Source organism: Frankliniella occidentalis, unplaced genomic scaffold (assembly GCF_000697945.3).
Source record: "Frankliniella occidentalis isolate FOCC.00 unplaced genomic scaffold, Focc_3.1 Scaffold125, whole genome shotgun sequence".
Taxonomy (NCBI): Eukaryota; Metazoa; Arthropoda; class Insecta; order Thysanoptera; family Thripidae; genus Frankliniella; species Frankliniella occidentalis.
In genome coordinates this window covers 2,112-13,682 of record NW_026267252.1, presented here as the reverse complement: position 1 = coordinate 13,682, position 11,571 = coordinate 2,112, and the positions used below count along the sequence as shown (strand labels likewise).

Below are 11,571 nucleotides of genomic sequence, written 5' to 3'. Positions count from 1 at the left end.
AAGCCGTGAAGCGGGACGGGGGAGGGGGGTAAGTTTGAAGGAGTAATGGGGGCTCGAGTGAGTGGGGGTAATAGGGGTAGAGGAGGGGCCACGACGACGACGACGACGACGACAAGCCGCCCAAGGCAGAGAGCGGCGGCGGCGCAGCTGACGCAACCGCGGGCGCGTCCGGCAGCAGCGTGTCCACCGCCACTCGCCGCGGGGGCGCACGTCCCGGCGGCGGGGTGTTCGCTCGCGCCGCTCGTCGCACATACATACAACCCCCCTCCTCCCTACTCGGCACTGTACCCTACCCGCGCGATCACGCCGGCGACCGCTTGTATCTCTTTAACCAGACTCGGACGCCAACCGTGCGCTGCATACTCGGCAGCGGCGGGCAGGAGGAGGACTTCCCCACCGCAGCGTGCCGGCGCGGGGCGTGCTGCCCGCGGGCTGCTGGGGCCGCGGTGGAGGCGGACTGCACAACATTTTTCCGGAGACAGCGCGGACCACGACCACGATCAAGTTATTACGGCCATCGACGGGACGAGCGCCATGAGCGGCCGACGCCGGTCATTGGCTTGTCAGCCATGAGCCTGCCCTGCCCCCCCCCCCCCAATGCCTCTCGCTGACCCGCTTCTCTGCCTATCGGCCCGGTTCTGCGGAGCTTTGTCACGTCGGCAGGCAATATCACTTTCAAAAGGCAGTCCATCCGCACAATCTTGGACCCCCGTGGCGGCGACCCCCGCGGCTACGCGAGGGGCTCGCGGGCGCCCTGCAGGTAGGCAACCCATCGCGCAGCCTTGTTCGGCGGGACGGGCGGGCGGCGGGCGCGGAGAAGCACTATACTTGGCTCGAGGGGGGAATAAAGGGGGGAAGGAGAGGCGAGGTGTGGGAGGTGCCAATTGAGCGCCGCCGGCTGCATCCCCCCCCCCCCCCCCAGGAGGACATGATGCCAAAGAGGAGAAAAGCGATCACCGTCAACGGAACGGGTAGAGTAAACATCGTGTACGGCGACACATTTACTTGCCTACGCTCAAACATGAGCACTCGATAGAAAGTGGATTCAGAATAAAGTTGCAATGACCATGGCACCGTTGTGGAGTCGATGAGTTTTCTCCTTTAGAGGGCGAGGAAGACCTCATCCACCAAGAGTCCTGCAATCCAGCTGGTATGTCACTTACCTGTAACAGAATGTAACGTTTCTAGTGAGGTGACAGTGGCCGATTTTTTTCAGAAAAAGGGAAAATACAGATACTAAAAAAAAGAAAGAAAAAAGAAAACAATCTTACCGCTGATTTTTTGAAGCGCCGGCTCCCACTGCGCCGCAAGGTGCCGCCGCGGATGTTGGAGTCGTCCAGTTCGACCAGCGTACCGTCCGCCGAACGCCGGGTGAGTTCACAAAGTTCAGGTACAGGCTGAACCTGGAAAAACAACGGGAAATTGTCAAAGATAAAGTCGAAAATAGCGCGGGAGCGACGCGGCTGCGGCGGCGTCCAGCTGAAGTGGCTGCAGCCCCGAACCTTGGAGGGTCTCGGCAGTATCTTGAGCTGGGCGACGCAACTGACAAACTTGTGAGTTTCACTCATTGTCCAACTCGCGCTGCATGGAAACACTCTAGACAAAACGGATGCAGCCCGTGCGGCCTACGCGCCAGCCTCCGCAGTCAGACTGGCTCGGGAGGAACTGAACGGCGCCGACAGGAAGAGGCACCTGTTAGCACTCTGCCCCGCCTGGCGCGGCCCGCCGCATGCACAAGTGCGGACCATGGAGCCGAGCAGGGATACTAGTACCGCTTCACACGGCCAAAAATCGTCACACAACTCATGAAATTTAAGATGCCCTTTTTTTGCTTTTGAAGAGGGATTTTTGTATAGTTACCTTAACAGTAACACTTGAGCCAGAAGATTTGATGAGGCCAATTATTTCTTCTCTAGACTTGTCATCGACAGGGATGCCATTGACTTCAATCAGTCTGTCACCGGGGAGCAGGCCAGTTTCATTATTATGCTGGATAATAGCACCTGGTTCGGCAAATATAACTGCTTTGGAATGCTGGAACAAAAGTAGATGAGATTTTAAACTACTAAAACCAATCTCTATTTTAACAAAATGAGTTTGAAGGTAATGTGAATCATACCATAGTGACTCCTTGAGATGTCTCAATTCTATCAACAATAATAGCTCGACGGAGCGAAAAACCAAAATCACTTCTAGGTGGAGGCTGCCTTTGAATAGTTAGTTCACGGGGTTGGGGTAAAGGCACTGGGGTGATGGGAGGAGGTGGTAGTTCGGAGCACATGTCCTCAAAAGTATTTGAAACATATTTGCTCCAACGTCCACCAAAGCCATGGAAACCTTGACTTTCACCAACAGGTGACAAACTAAATGGCGGAGTAGCAAAGCTTGAATTAGTGGTGGTGTCAGTCAAAGACTCAGCACTTGGGCTCAGACTTGCTTTTGAAAGTTTCTTCTCATGATGTGATGACATAACACTCAAATAATTGTTAGGGGCATGATCTGCACTGCGTGCACTTAGGGGAGACATTATTTCACTGGAAAAATCTGGGCTAGGAGCAGAGTTATCTGATGTAAGAAGAACAGATAGTGCACTGCTTGCATCAGCCTCTGGAAAGAGGTAACTTGAAGTTGACTTGGAATGGGAAGGAAGATTCTGGTAAGTGATGACTTCATTCTGAATGGTGTTCCTCACAAGAACAGCATTAGGATCAACGACAGCTTGACTTTCAAAATTAGTTGGTACACCATCACTTGCAAGACTTGAAGTACTGGAGCGAGGGCCTTGCTTTAGGATTCCTCGTTTAGGTGGTCGGGGAGGTAGGGGTGGTAGTACTTTCTGCTGAACTTTGGATAGTTGAGGCTGCTGATTGAGGGAGTTAGAGCTAGCCTCAGAACTATCACTATGTGTCAAAGTATCTGTTCCTCGACCCCATGAACTCCCTCCCATGGTGCTGGAATTATAGGCGGATAAACTTTGTCCCAAAGGGAGACTTGCAGTGCGTTCTCTGCGACCATCTGTTTCAGAGCCCTCTCTTTCAGGGCTTAGTCTTTCCAGATCTCCAAAGAAACTAGCACTATAATCAGCTGTTATTCCACTGGGGAGTTTCTCTTTCTCCTTTCGCCTCCCTCGTAACTTTAGCGATCGTCGAACCTGCACAAAATAGATATATAATATTGACAAATACAAACACAGATTTGAATTGTAGAAATAAATTACATCACGACATACTTCATCAAGGCGTAACAGCTCTTCTGCTGTCATGGAGCTACGATCCCTCTTTTTGTCCTTTCGTTCTTTCTGCTCCCTTTTTTCCTTCTTCCGCTTCTCCTTCTCTTCTCGCTCCAAAGGCCCAGCAGGGCCTTTCTTCATAAAATTGAACATGTTGGAATATAGGTAGTAATGCTGAGGCTATTAATCTGGAATAAAATTTAAATTATTAATTATTTTAATGTATCTTTAGATTATCCTCCAAAAGTTGTGGAAAGTTCAGAAGAGAATTCTTATTCTAATAGGAAAACCTTGAAAACTTCCACAGGCAGAAAGTAGATAAGAACACATACACAAATCTCCCTCTTAATACACAACTGATAAGAACCATCTACCACAGAGTCAATAGTTTTAACACACACATGGGCTGATAATAGCAAAATATATGACACACAAAATTAAATACTTGAAACGAAACAATGGTTATTACTCCTAAAAAAAGTATTTGTGGTTCTCATGAAATTACCCACTGACAGTTGTCTAAAACTACTTTGACACTGTCACATAACCTTCCCTCCAGCTAATCCAGTTAATGTTTCAGGGAAATTTCAAAAATAAAATGAACAGAGAACATTCAGACGGACCCATTGATGTGCTGCGCAGTCAATTATACCATCAACAAAGAGTAAGTTCCGGTAACACAGTAAAGTCATAAAAGTTTCTCACTGGAATGTGACTGAAACCCAGATAACCTCTCAACCGAAACGTAAACAGAGGAGAAACGAACGGGCCGCGGTGTCAGATCTAGTACAACACCTGCATAAGTGCCTGAGCGGTACGCACATTTACCCATTTACTCTACGTCTGGCGACTTTTACTGTCAGATTTACACGCACAAGCAATACCTCCTATTTATTAGACAGCACCCAACTCACCTATGTGAATGAACTTTGGAGCAACTGCAGGTACTTCAGACATATTCGTTGCACGCCTCGCGACGTGCAATGAAATCCAGAGATCTTGAAATAGCGCGAGGACCGGGGACTGGCTGAAAAACGTCCACAGTCACTGAAAACTTGAAAACATGCCAGAAAACTCGCGTCGAATCCAATTTGTTTACGATACAAAAACGCACTGGCCGCGAGTGCGTATACGAGCGCTCTGCGGGCGAATAACGCGCCGATGCGCTATTCGCAGTGAAGTGTCGACGCCCTCATTTAGCGGCAAACGGCAAAACCAACTCGAGCTGCCGCCACTTCTCAAAACTTAGAACTCGTCGGCCGTCCCCTCCGTCCGTTGCGGCGTCACCTGCAGGCGCGTGCCGGCGACGCTTTCCTTCCAGGCGCCTCCAGGTGGGTGGAGGACGTCGGCGCCGACGGGGTGGAGGGCGGAGGGGCCTAACTCCAGGCATGCGTATTGCGGCCGCCACGCGGCTCCTGGCGTCGGTTCCGCCCCTTGGCTGCTCCGGGAGAGGGGGTGGGGGGTGGGAGGGGGCACTTGGCGTGCTTCCACCACCTCCACCAGCCCGAGCGCAGCGCAGCTAAACCGAGGGAGACGGGAGAGCCTTTAGGCCTTTAAACTTCGAGCCGGAAAGTGCTGCGCTTTGCCTACACATCAGGGTGGAGCGAGAAAAAAAGAGCACTGTTCCACCGGATTTCATGACCATATGCGTCCTACCTGTGATCGTGTCAATTATATTCTGCGGAAAAGAGAGATAAACCCTCCTACCTGGCGTGTGTGTAAGTTTATTTGCGGTTTCCCGTACTCTTCTTTCATATGATTGGGGTCCGATACTCCCCCTCATCCTGGATACGTGCCGTGCCCGCGTGCCCTGTGAAACACCATAAACCGAACACGACTGACTGCAAGTGGGTTCTTCCCTGTACAATACAATCAAGCACGCAAGCCCAGTGAGAAATTGTATCGAATTCATAGAAAAACGCATATTGACCATTTGGCAATGCGTTTGAATGACCTCATCACGATTGTAAGTTCCTTTCGGGGGGATGTACCTATAATGAATTCAAAAACTATTTCTATGACATGGAACCGAACGTTTTAAAGGTGCGCGCCACATTGGACCAACCATTCGAGTACAAATAAATGAACATTTGTTCTTCTAAACAGGTCGAGTGTTGGTTTGTGGTTTATTTACAATTATCCAAGTAAATTAGTCGCATTATGTGTTCAGAATAGTGCTACTGTAACAGATTTTTTTCCAGTTTATATATCCTCAAAAGGTTTCAAGTTTTTTTCATTCCTGAGTATCTTTAGATTCAGGTTCACATAGCAGAACAATCACGGTGCTGCGAATAAGGTCTCTGACGTCATGAGGTTGACGTCAAACAGAGTGTTGTCTTTCGCACTGTCGCCGCATGTTACCTTTTAATCGCTGTATTTCTGAGTGGTTTGACAAGTGCGATGTGTTCGTAGGTTAAGTACGTGTTGCATTTTCTTTCTTTGATGATTTTTGATGTACCTGCAGTAGTCTGCCCGGTCTGATTTATCGTGACCACCCATTACACGGTTAACAATGTAGGATGTCTGCTAGAACGATGTCAATAACAACGTCTCTATCTTGTACATTACAGGCGACGTAGCTTCTTTACTAACGTCATGGATGAACAGAACATCCTGACGGTGAGTTTGCGATGAACGCCAAATCCCGAGCTTCACCCTCCTCTGAAGTTCACTACCAGAATGCTGTCAAAGTCACAACGATTGTTTCTCGGATTCATCATCTTGCTTCTTGTTGATATTATTTGGGTTGCATCTTCAGAAATCACTAAGGTGATCTTTAATTTTTAAAAATTTCCAGACTGGAATTTTACTGGTATATTAGGTGATATTGGAAAAATCATGTTTCATGCTTCTTGGGTGACCGCTCATTTTTTTTTCAGTTTATCTACAAAAATGCAGACTACGAGAAACCATTCTTCAGTACTTATCTCAAAACATCTATGTTTACAATATACCTTCTTGGCCTGTGTTTCTGGCCTCAGTGGCGGGCTCAGCTTGAGAAACCTCCGGTTTCCTATCAGGTGTTTTTTTTTTACTGTACTGGTTTTTTAGCTGAACGATGAATTCCAATCAATAAATTACTTGTTTTGCACAGTTGTTGGATCCAGTTGCAGATGAGGAAAGTTTTTATACAGAAGCAACCAGTAGTTTGGTATGATATACAATAAGATTTGCTTTAAGTTAATTGAATTTTGTCTGCTGAAATTATTTTTTCTTCTCATCTAGAGTGATTCAACATTTGTACCCATTAAGTATGCTGATGGAAGTGACAGAGGTTCTGGCAATGACTCAGGAACAGATACTGGAAATGATGCCTCCTCTCGCTCTGTCCGTTTTAGTAAGCTTGCAGAGGTTGGTATTGCTTTCTACAACTTCAACACGCTGTGTGGCCTTTGTCTTCAGACAAATACTTAATCCTGCAGGTGAAGCAAATGTCTGAGGAAGGCGCTATGGAGGCACTTCTTGCACGCTTGTCATACCAGGCCACTCTCAGAGCAGGGGAAGCAGCCAAGAGGGCAGCCAACCGTTTTCCTGTTCACCGTGTTGCCAAAATTGCTTTTATTTTCTGTATACTGGTATGGACCTACGATCCAATCTAAGTTACCTATTAAATATTCTAGAACATTCGATTTCTTACACCTTATCATTTTATTTTTTCTAGTGGTTTCTGGCTAATTATACATACCAAGTGGCTCTAGCTCACACAGAGGCGGGTATGGTGGCTCTGCTTTCTTGTACATCTAGCCTAGCAACATTGTTATTAGCTGCTGCATTTCCAGCAAACCAAGGAGATCATTTTACTCTTTCAAAATTCGTTGCTGTTTGTATGAATCTAGTTGGATTGGTAAGTGTAGTGTAACCTATCTCTTTTAATATCTTATTATTACAAGCCCTTAAAGCTTTCTCTCTAAAAAATAATTACATTCTTCTCTTAGGTTTTGGTATTTATGGCAGACCACTCGTTTGAAGCTACTATACCTATGGGAGGTCTCTTAGCATTGATAAGTGCTTGCTTTTACGCCATGTATTTGGTATTTCTTAGGCGGAAAGTAGATAATGAAGACAAAATGGACATCCCCATGTTTTTTGGTATAATATCTTATACTTTTAAATTATTAATTTTTCCTTGTTATAAATATTTAAGTGTGTATTAATTTAATATCTGTGTTGAAGGATTTGTAGGACTTTGGAATCTTCTATTGTTATGGCCAGTATTTTTCTTACTGCACTATACAAATTTAGAAAAGTTTGAATGGCCTAATCAACGACAATGGGCATATCTTCTCTTAAATGGCATCATAGGAACTGTCATCTCAGAAGCACTTTGGTTGTGGTAAGAGGCTCTTTTAAAGTTGCATCATTTTTTATTTGGTAAAAATTTATATAAACTGTTTTAGATAATAATTTCCCCCCCAATTTTTGCAGGGGATGTTTTCTTACTTCCTCCCTCATCGCATCTGTTGCCATGAGCCTTACTGTGCCTATGACGATGTTTGCTGATGTAGTTTTAAAACAGGTTCACTATTCTGTGATTTTGTATTTGGGTGCTCTACCCGTTTGTTTTGCATTCTTGGCAATACTTCTCCTTGCTCATTGGGAGAATTGGGATCCTTTAGGAGAATGCTTACGCCGATTATGTTCTCGTGTATTCTGCTGCCGAGTAGGATATTCACACAACAGAGCAATAAGGTATTTTCCAGATTTGATTTATAAACGATTTCTCCAATAAAAAGGATGGGAGATTCTAGATCTTGAAAAAATCTACATCTTAAAATTTTCTTGCCTTTTTTTTTTCCATGTTTTACAGAATGCCAGATTGCGAAAGTGAGCAACAGGCTTTGATTGGCATCAACGATGGAGATCATGAGGCATAAGCCAACATCGTTAATTTTTTGTGATGGATTTATTTATTATTCCATTCAGACAAAATTTGTAATCAGATTTATTGTCAGTCATGAGCAACAACTGTGTTTCTGGCAGGTCTGCAGATTCTTTACTTCTTATCCTGTGATGAATTTTACCTTTAGTGTACCCCAACATAGCAACCATATTTCCTTCTTCAATTCTAAATATTGAAATGCTCTTCATCTGTTAAGATAAGTTTTAAACTTGAAACCAGAAATATTTCCTCAATTAAGAAAACATTGTCTTGCTCTTTTTATGAAGGTGCTGTGTATTGCATATTAGAACTGTATAGAATTTACACTCCTTGCACTGGTGAGACTATTTCACATGAGACTAAGTACTGATGAGAGTTTAAGTGGACTGTGCTTTTCAAGCAATGTGTACATTGTGGGGAAGGTTATGCCTGCTCCTTAAGCATGTGCCATTTTATGTTCCTTTTTTAGATACTAACATTGTCCTTTTTCATACATTCCTTCAAATGTAAAAAGTGGATTTTCTAATCTTAAGAACCTTTTTGTTATATCTGGAGACAGTGAGTGTCAAAATCAACAAAAGTCATGTTTCTTAGATAAATTTTGTCTTCCTTAACAATGTAATTGACTGTTTGGAAATGCTAGAACTCAAAAGTCAAAGTCAAATTCTTGGCATTGGCATTGTTATTCCCCCCTTACAATGTGATCTTCAAACACAATCTGTGAATGATCTCCTTTCTAAGAGAGTAGTACTCTCATTTGTTGCGGTTGTCAGTAGTACGTATTCACTACTATCAGTATTTTACTTCAAAAGACAAACAATAATTTGGAAAGTTAAAAAACAGCACATGAAATAATTTTCTCTAGGGAGGATATTGTATAGATATGTATGAGCTCTTTTACCAACTATTAGTTTTGTTGATTGGTCCAAATGGAGTGAAGTATGAAATTATGGTTCATTCTGTCTGTGTTAAATTTTGTAAATGTTAGAGAGAAATATTTAGGTATAGGTATTATTCATGCGAGCCCTTTTCTTGCCCATAGTAATAAGTTTAGAAACCAAAGTCTAAAGTAATTTTTTCTGGTCTTCTAAAGTAAACTTCTCAGAAAGCAAAATGGTTGTGTATCAATTTCTTGTTACTACAGTGTTATGGATTTCTAGTAAAGGACCTCTTCAGTGGTTTCTATATTCTCATGAAAGAACTTTTTACAGTAAACATTCCTGAGCTTATCCAATTACCTCCATGTTGAAATAGGCCTACCATTGATTTAATTGGTTGTGCAGGTAGTACATAATATATTCTCAGAACATTTCTGGAGAGAGAGTTCCATAGTTCCCTCATTTTTAATTAGGACTGTATCAGATAGATCTCTTGTTACCATTCTTAGTTAAAGCTGTTGTTGGACAGTATTCATCCTGATTTGTTTGGTAGTTATTGTTTTATATCTACAGTGAAGGAAAATAGTATATTGGTATCAAACATGTTTTAGGCAAATTGGGCAAATGTATTAACATTTATCTCTTGACTAGTCTCTTACGAATTAATGTGATTACTATATTTTTGCTTACTAGGGTTTACTATGAGTATTACTTGTAAGTAGAGTAGATATTGATGACGGCAAACGGACCAGTGATCTATTGAATTCAATAATTTTTTTTTTCTTTGTCTGTATTCTATTGTGTTATAAATTGTTTGTTTTTGTTGTTGTTAAGGTGTTCTTCTGCATAATTTTATACTTACCTAGTAGAATTGTTTCTTATAGGTGGTCTAACTAATCTTGATTAGGAAAATGGTTTTGTTGCAGTATATCAACATCCTTTGGACCAAAGTACTTTATTCAAATAAATGACTCATTAAAATGTTTTTGTTTTGTTTTCTTTAAAGAAGTATATATACACTCTATCTGCAAGTCTTATTTCTTGGTACAGTGCATTTTTCTGACTGTACACATGCTACCTCTTAACATTCATTAATTTTGTAGCAAATTTGATTGATTGAATGATGCAATAGTTTCAAAGTTAACACACTTGAAAATTTTTAATCCTTTAGGCCATTTAAAATTATTATTTGAAGTTGTAAACTTATTTATGAAGGCCCTCAATGAATACATACTCTTTGTTAAAATTGTGTACCTTAATTTTCCATAGGGCTTGACTGAAGAAATGTAACCCAGTACCAATACAATTACGGACACACTAGATAATATTGAAACACGGATCACATAAGTCAAACAATTTATAATATTTACAATGACGATGAGCAATATCATATGCTAATTCTCCTGTCTTATTCCGAATGTTAATTGAAATTTTGGGGTTGGTAAGAAGAAGATATAGAGTCTCTCTGGCCTCAGGATGACTTGAGGCTAGGTGAAGCGGAGTTTGCCCTGAAACAAGTAAAACCGAGATACATCTTTAGTTCACAAAGTAATGAGGTCCTCTTCTTTGAGCACAAGTGGGAAAGCACAGTTTGCTATGAATACCACAGTAATAATTTTCAACTTGGTGCTCAGAAAAGGGTTACCTCCATTTGTAAGAGGATTAACTTCAGATCCATAATCTAAGAGAAGAGCAGCACATTTGTAATTATTCCATTTGGAAGCGGAATGAAGGGGAGTCCAGCCATCACAAGTTTTTGCTTTGACATCTGCCTTGTGCTTCAACAAAAACTGAAAGATAAAGGAAAGTGGGAGGAGTTACACAAAAAGGATCCAAATTGCTAACAACACAAGATGGCTCAGGATGAATGCTTACTTCGACGACATCAGCATGATTTGAATAACAGGCACGATGCAGAGGAGTGTAACCGTCACTATCCCTCACATTCACTAGATTTTCGTTCTCTGCTAAGAGTCGTTCTAGGACATCCAATTTTCCTTTCTCAGCAGCTGTTAGTATTTCTTCCTCTTCTACCCCTGATTGAAATAAAAACAGAAAAGTATCACAAAAAATCCATTTTGAATTCAGTCAAAATCCATCATTAAACTGTGGCTGTTCTTTTACCTAAGGGTACCGCATCATCAGCATCTTGCGATACTTCTCCTTCCTCTTGAGATTTCCTTTGCAGTCGTTCACAGATAGCTTCTTCGTCAACAGCACCGGCCTCTTGAATCACTTTTTGAGCCTCGTATACAGAGTTCTTCAGTCTCTCAGTTTCTTCCTCGGAATCGATGGGTTGCTCGTCAGAGTCCATTATTCAAGGGCAAAAGGGACTAATACGACACGTCAATTATTCCATTCAATGTGCATGCCACTCTCAAGAGAAGGAGGTAAACAATGGATTTCAATGTTGTATAAAACAGGTGTTTACTCTAAGCAGAAAAGGTTGGTTAAGTACAAACGCGGACGAAAACAGGCTTGCCAGACTCGTAGTGAGTCTCCCTGCCACCAGGGCGCGCTCAAACTGCCACAAACTGCCATCTCGCTCCCCCACCCGAAACGGCCACATACTGCCATCCTTGTCT

The 11,571-nt window shown here is 42.9% G+C and overlaps 3 protein-coding genes across 5 annotated transcripts in view; 1 reads left to right on the top strand and 2 right to left on the bottom strand.

The window, feature by feature from the left end:
- LOC113202890 (unconventional myosin-XVIIIa) overlaps positions 1-4,466 on the bottom strand; it is a gene marked incomplete at its 3' end in the record, with an annotated part of 72,289 nt that extends 67,823 nt beyond the window's left edge. The window contains 5 exon segments of the mRNA XM_052270476.1: positions 1,272-1,403; positions 1,861-2,034; positions 2,120-3,151; positions 3,230-3,417; positions 4,144-4,466. Coding sequence (XP_052126436.1) covers positions 1,272-1,403; positions 1,861-2,034; positions 2,120-3,151; positions 3,230-3,382 — 1,491 coding nt within the window.
- Positions 4,467-5,488: 1,022 nt separating this feature from the next.
- LOC113202949 (solute carrier family 35 member F5) lies at positions 5,489-9,971 on the top strand. 2 transcript variants are annotated; one of them, XM_026417405.2, is made up of 11 exons: positions 5,489-5,646; positions 5,800-5,998; positions 6,109-6,249; positions 6,324-6,380; positions 6,455-6,580; positions 6,652-6,804; positions 6,891-7,073; positions 7,165-7,318; positions 7,403-7,562; positions 7,655-7,918; positions 8,037-9,971. In XM_026417405.2, exons 2-11 carry the CDS (start codon positions 5,909-5,911, stop codon positions 8,101-8,103), a joined length of 1,395 nt encoding a protein of 464 aa, XP_026273190.1. In that variant the 5' UTR covers positions 5,489-5,646; positions 5,800-5,908; the 3' UTR covers positions 8,104-9,971. The 2 variants fall into 2 exon arrangements, with proteins under 2 accessions (XP_026273190.1, XP_052126450.1); XM_052270490.1 differs by having other exon boundaries at positions 5,547-5,704.
- LOC113202950 (ankyrin repeat domain-containing protein 49) lies at positions 9,926-11,490 on the bottom strand. 2 transcript variants are annotated; one of them, XM_026417407.2, is made up of 4 exons: positions 11,111-11,490; positions 10,862-11,022; positions 10,686-10,776; positions 9,926-10,494 (listed from the first exon to the last, which is right to left on the bottom strand). In XM_026417407.2, the coding sequence occupies exons 1-4, from the start codon at positions 11,298-11,300 to the stop codon at positions 10,304-10,306; spliced, it is 633 nt and encodes a 210-aa protein (XP_026273192.1). In that variant the 5' UTR covers positions 11,301-11,490; the 3' UTR covers positions 9,926-10,303. The 2 variants fall into 2 exon arrangements, with proteins under 2 accessions (XP_026273192.1, XP_026273191.1); XM_026417406.2 differs by having other exon boundaries at positions 10,632-10,776; positions 11,111-11,484.
- Positions 11,491-11,571: the final 81 nt, after the last annotated feature.

Bases quoted from the DNA above. Each gene is read 5' to 3' on its own strand.
- LOC113202949 (XM_026417405.2), top strand. From the start codon at position 5,909: ATGCTGTCAAAGTCACAACGATTGTTTCTCGGATTCATCATCTTGCTT. The intron at 6,250-6,323 runs GTGTTTTTTTTT...TGTTTTGCACAG, and splicing joins AACCTCCGGTTTCCTATCAG to TTGTTGGATCCAGTTGCAGA. The intron at 6,805-6,890 runs GTATGGACCTAC...TATTTTTTCTAG, and splicing joins CTTTTATTTTCTGTATACTG to TGGTTTCTGGCTAATTATAC.
- LOC113202950 (XM_026417406.2), bottom strand. From the start codon at position 11,300: ATGGACTCTGACGAGCAACCCATCGATTCCGAGGAAGAAACTGAGAGA. The intron at 11,023-11,110 runs GTAAAAGAACAG...TATTTCAATCAG, and splicing joins TGATGATGCGGTACCCTTAG to GGGTAGAAGAGGAAGAAATA. The intron at 10,495-10,631 runs GTAACCCTTTTC...TACTTGTTTCAG, and splicing joins TAATCCTCTTACAAATGGAG to GGCAAACTCCGCTTCACCTA.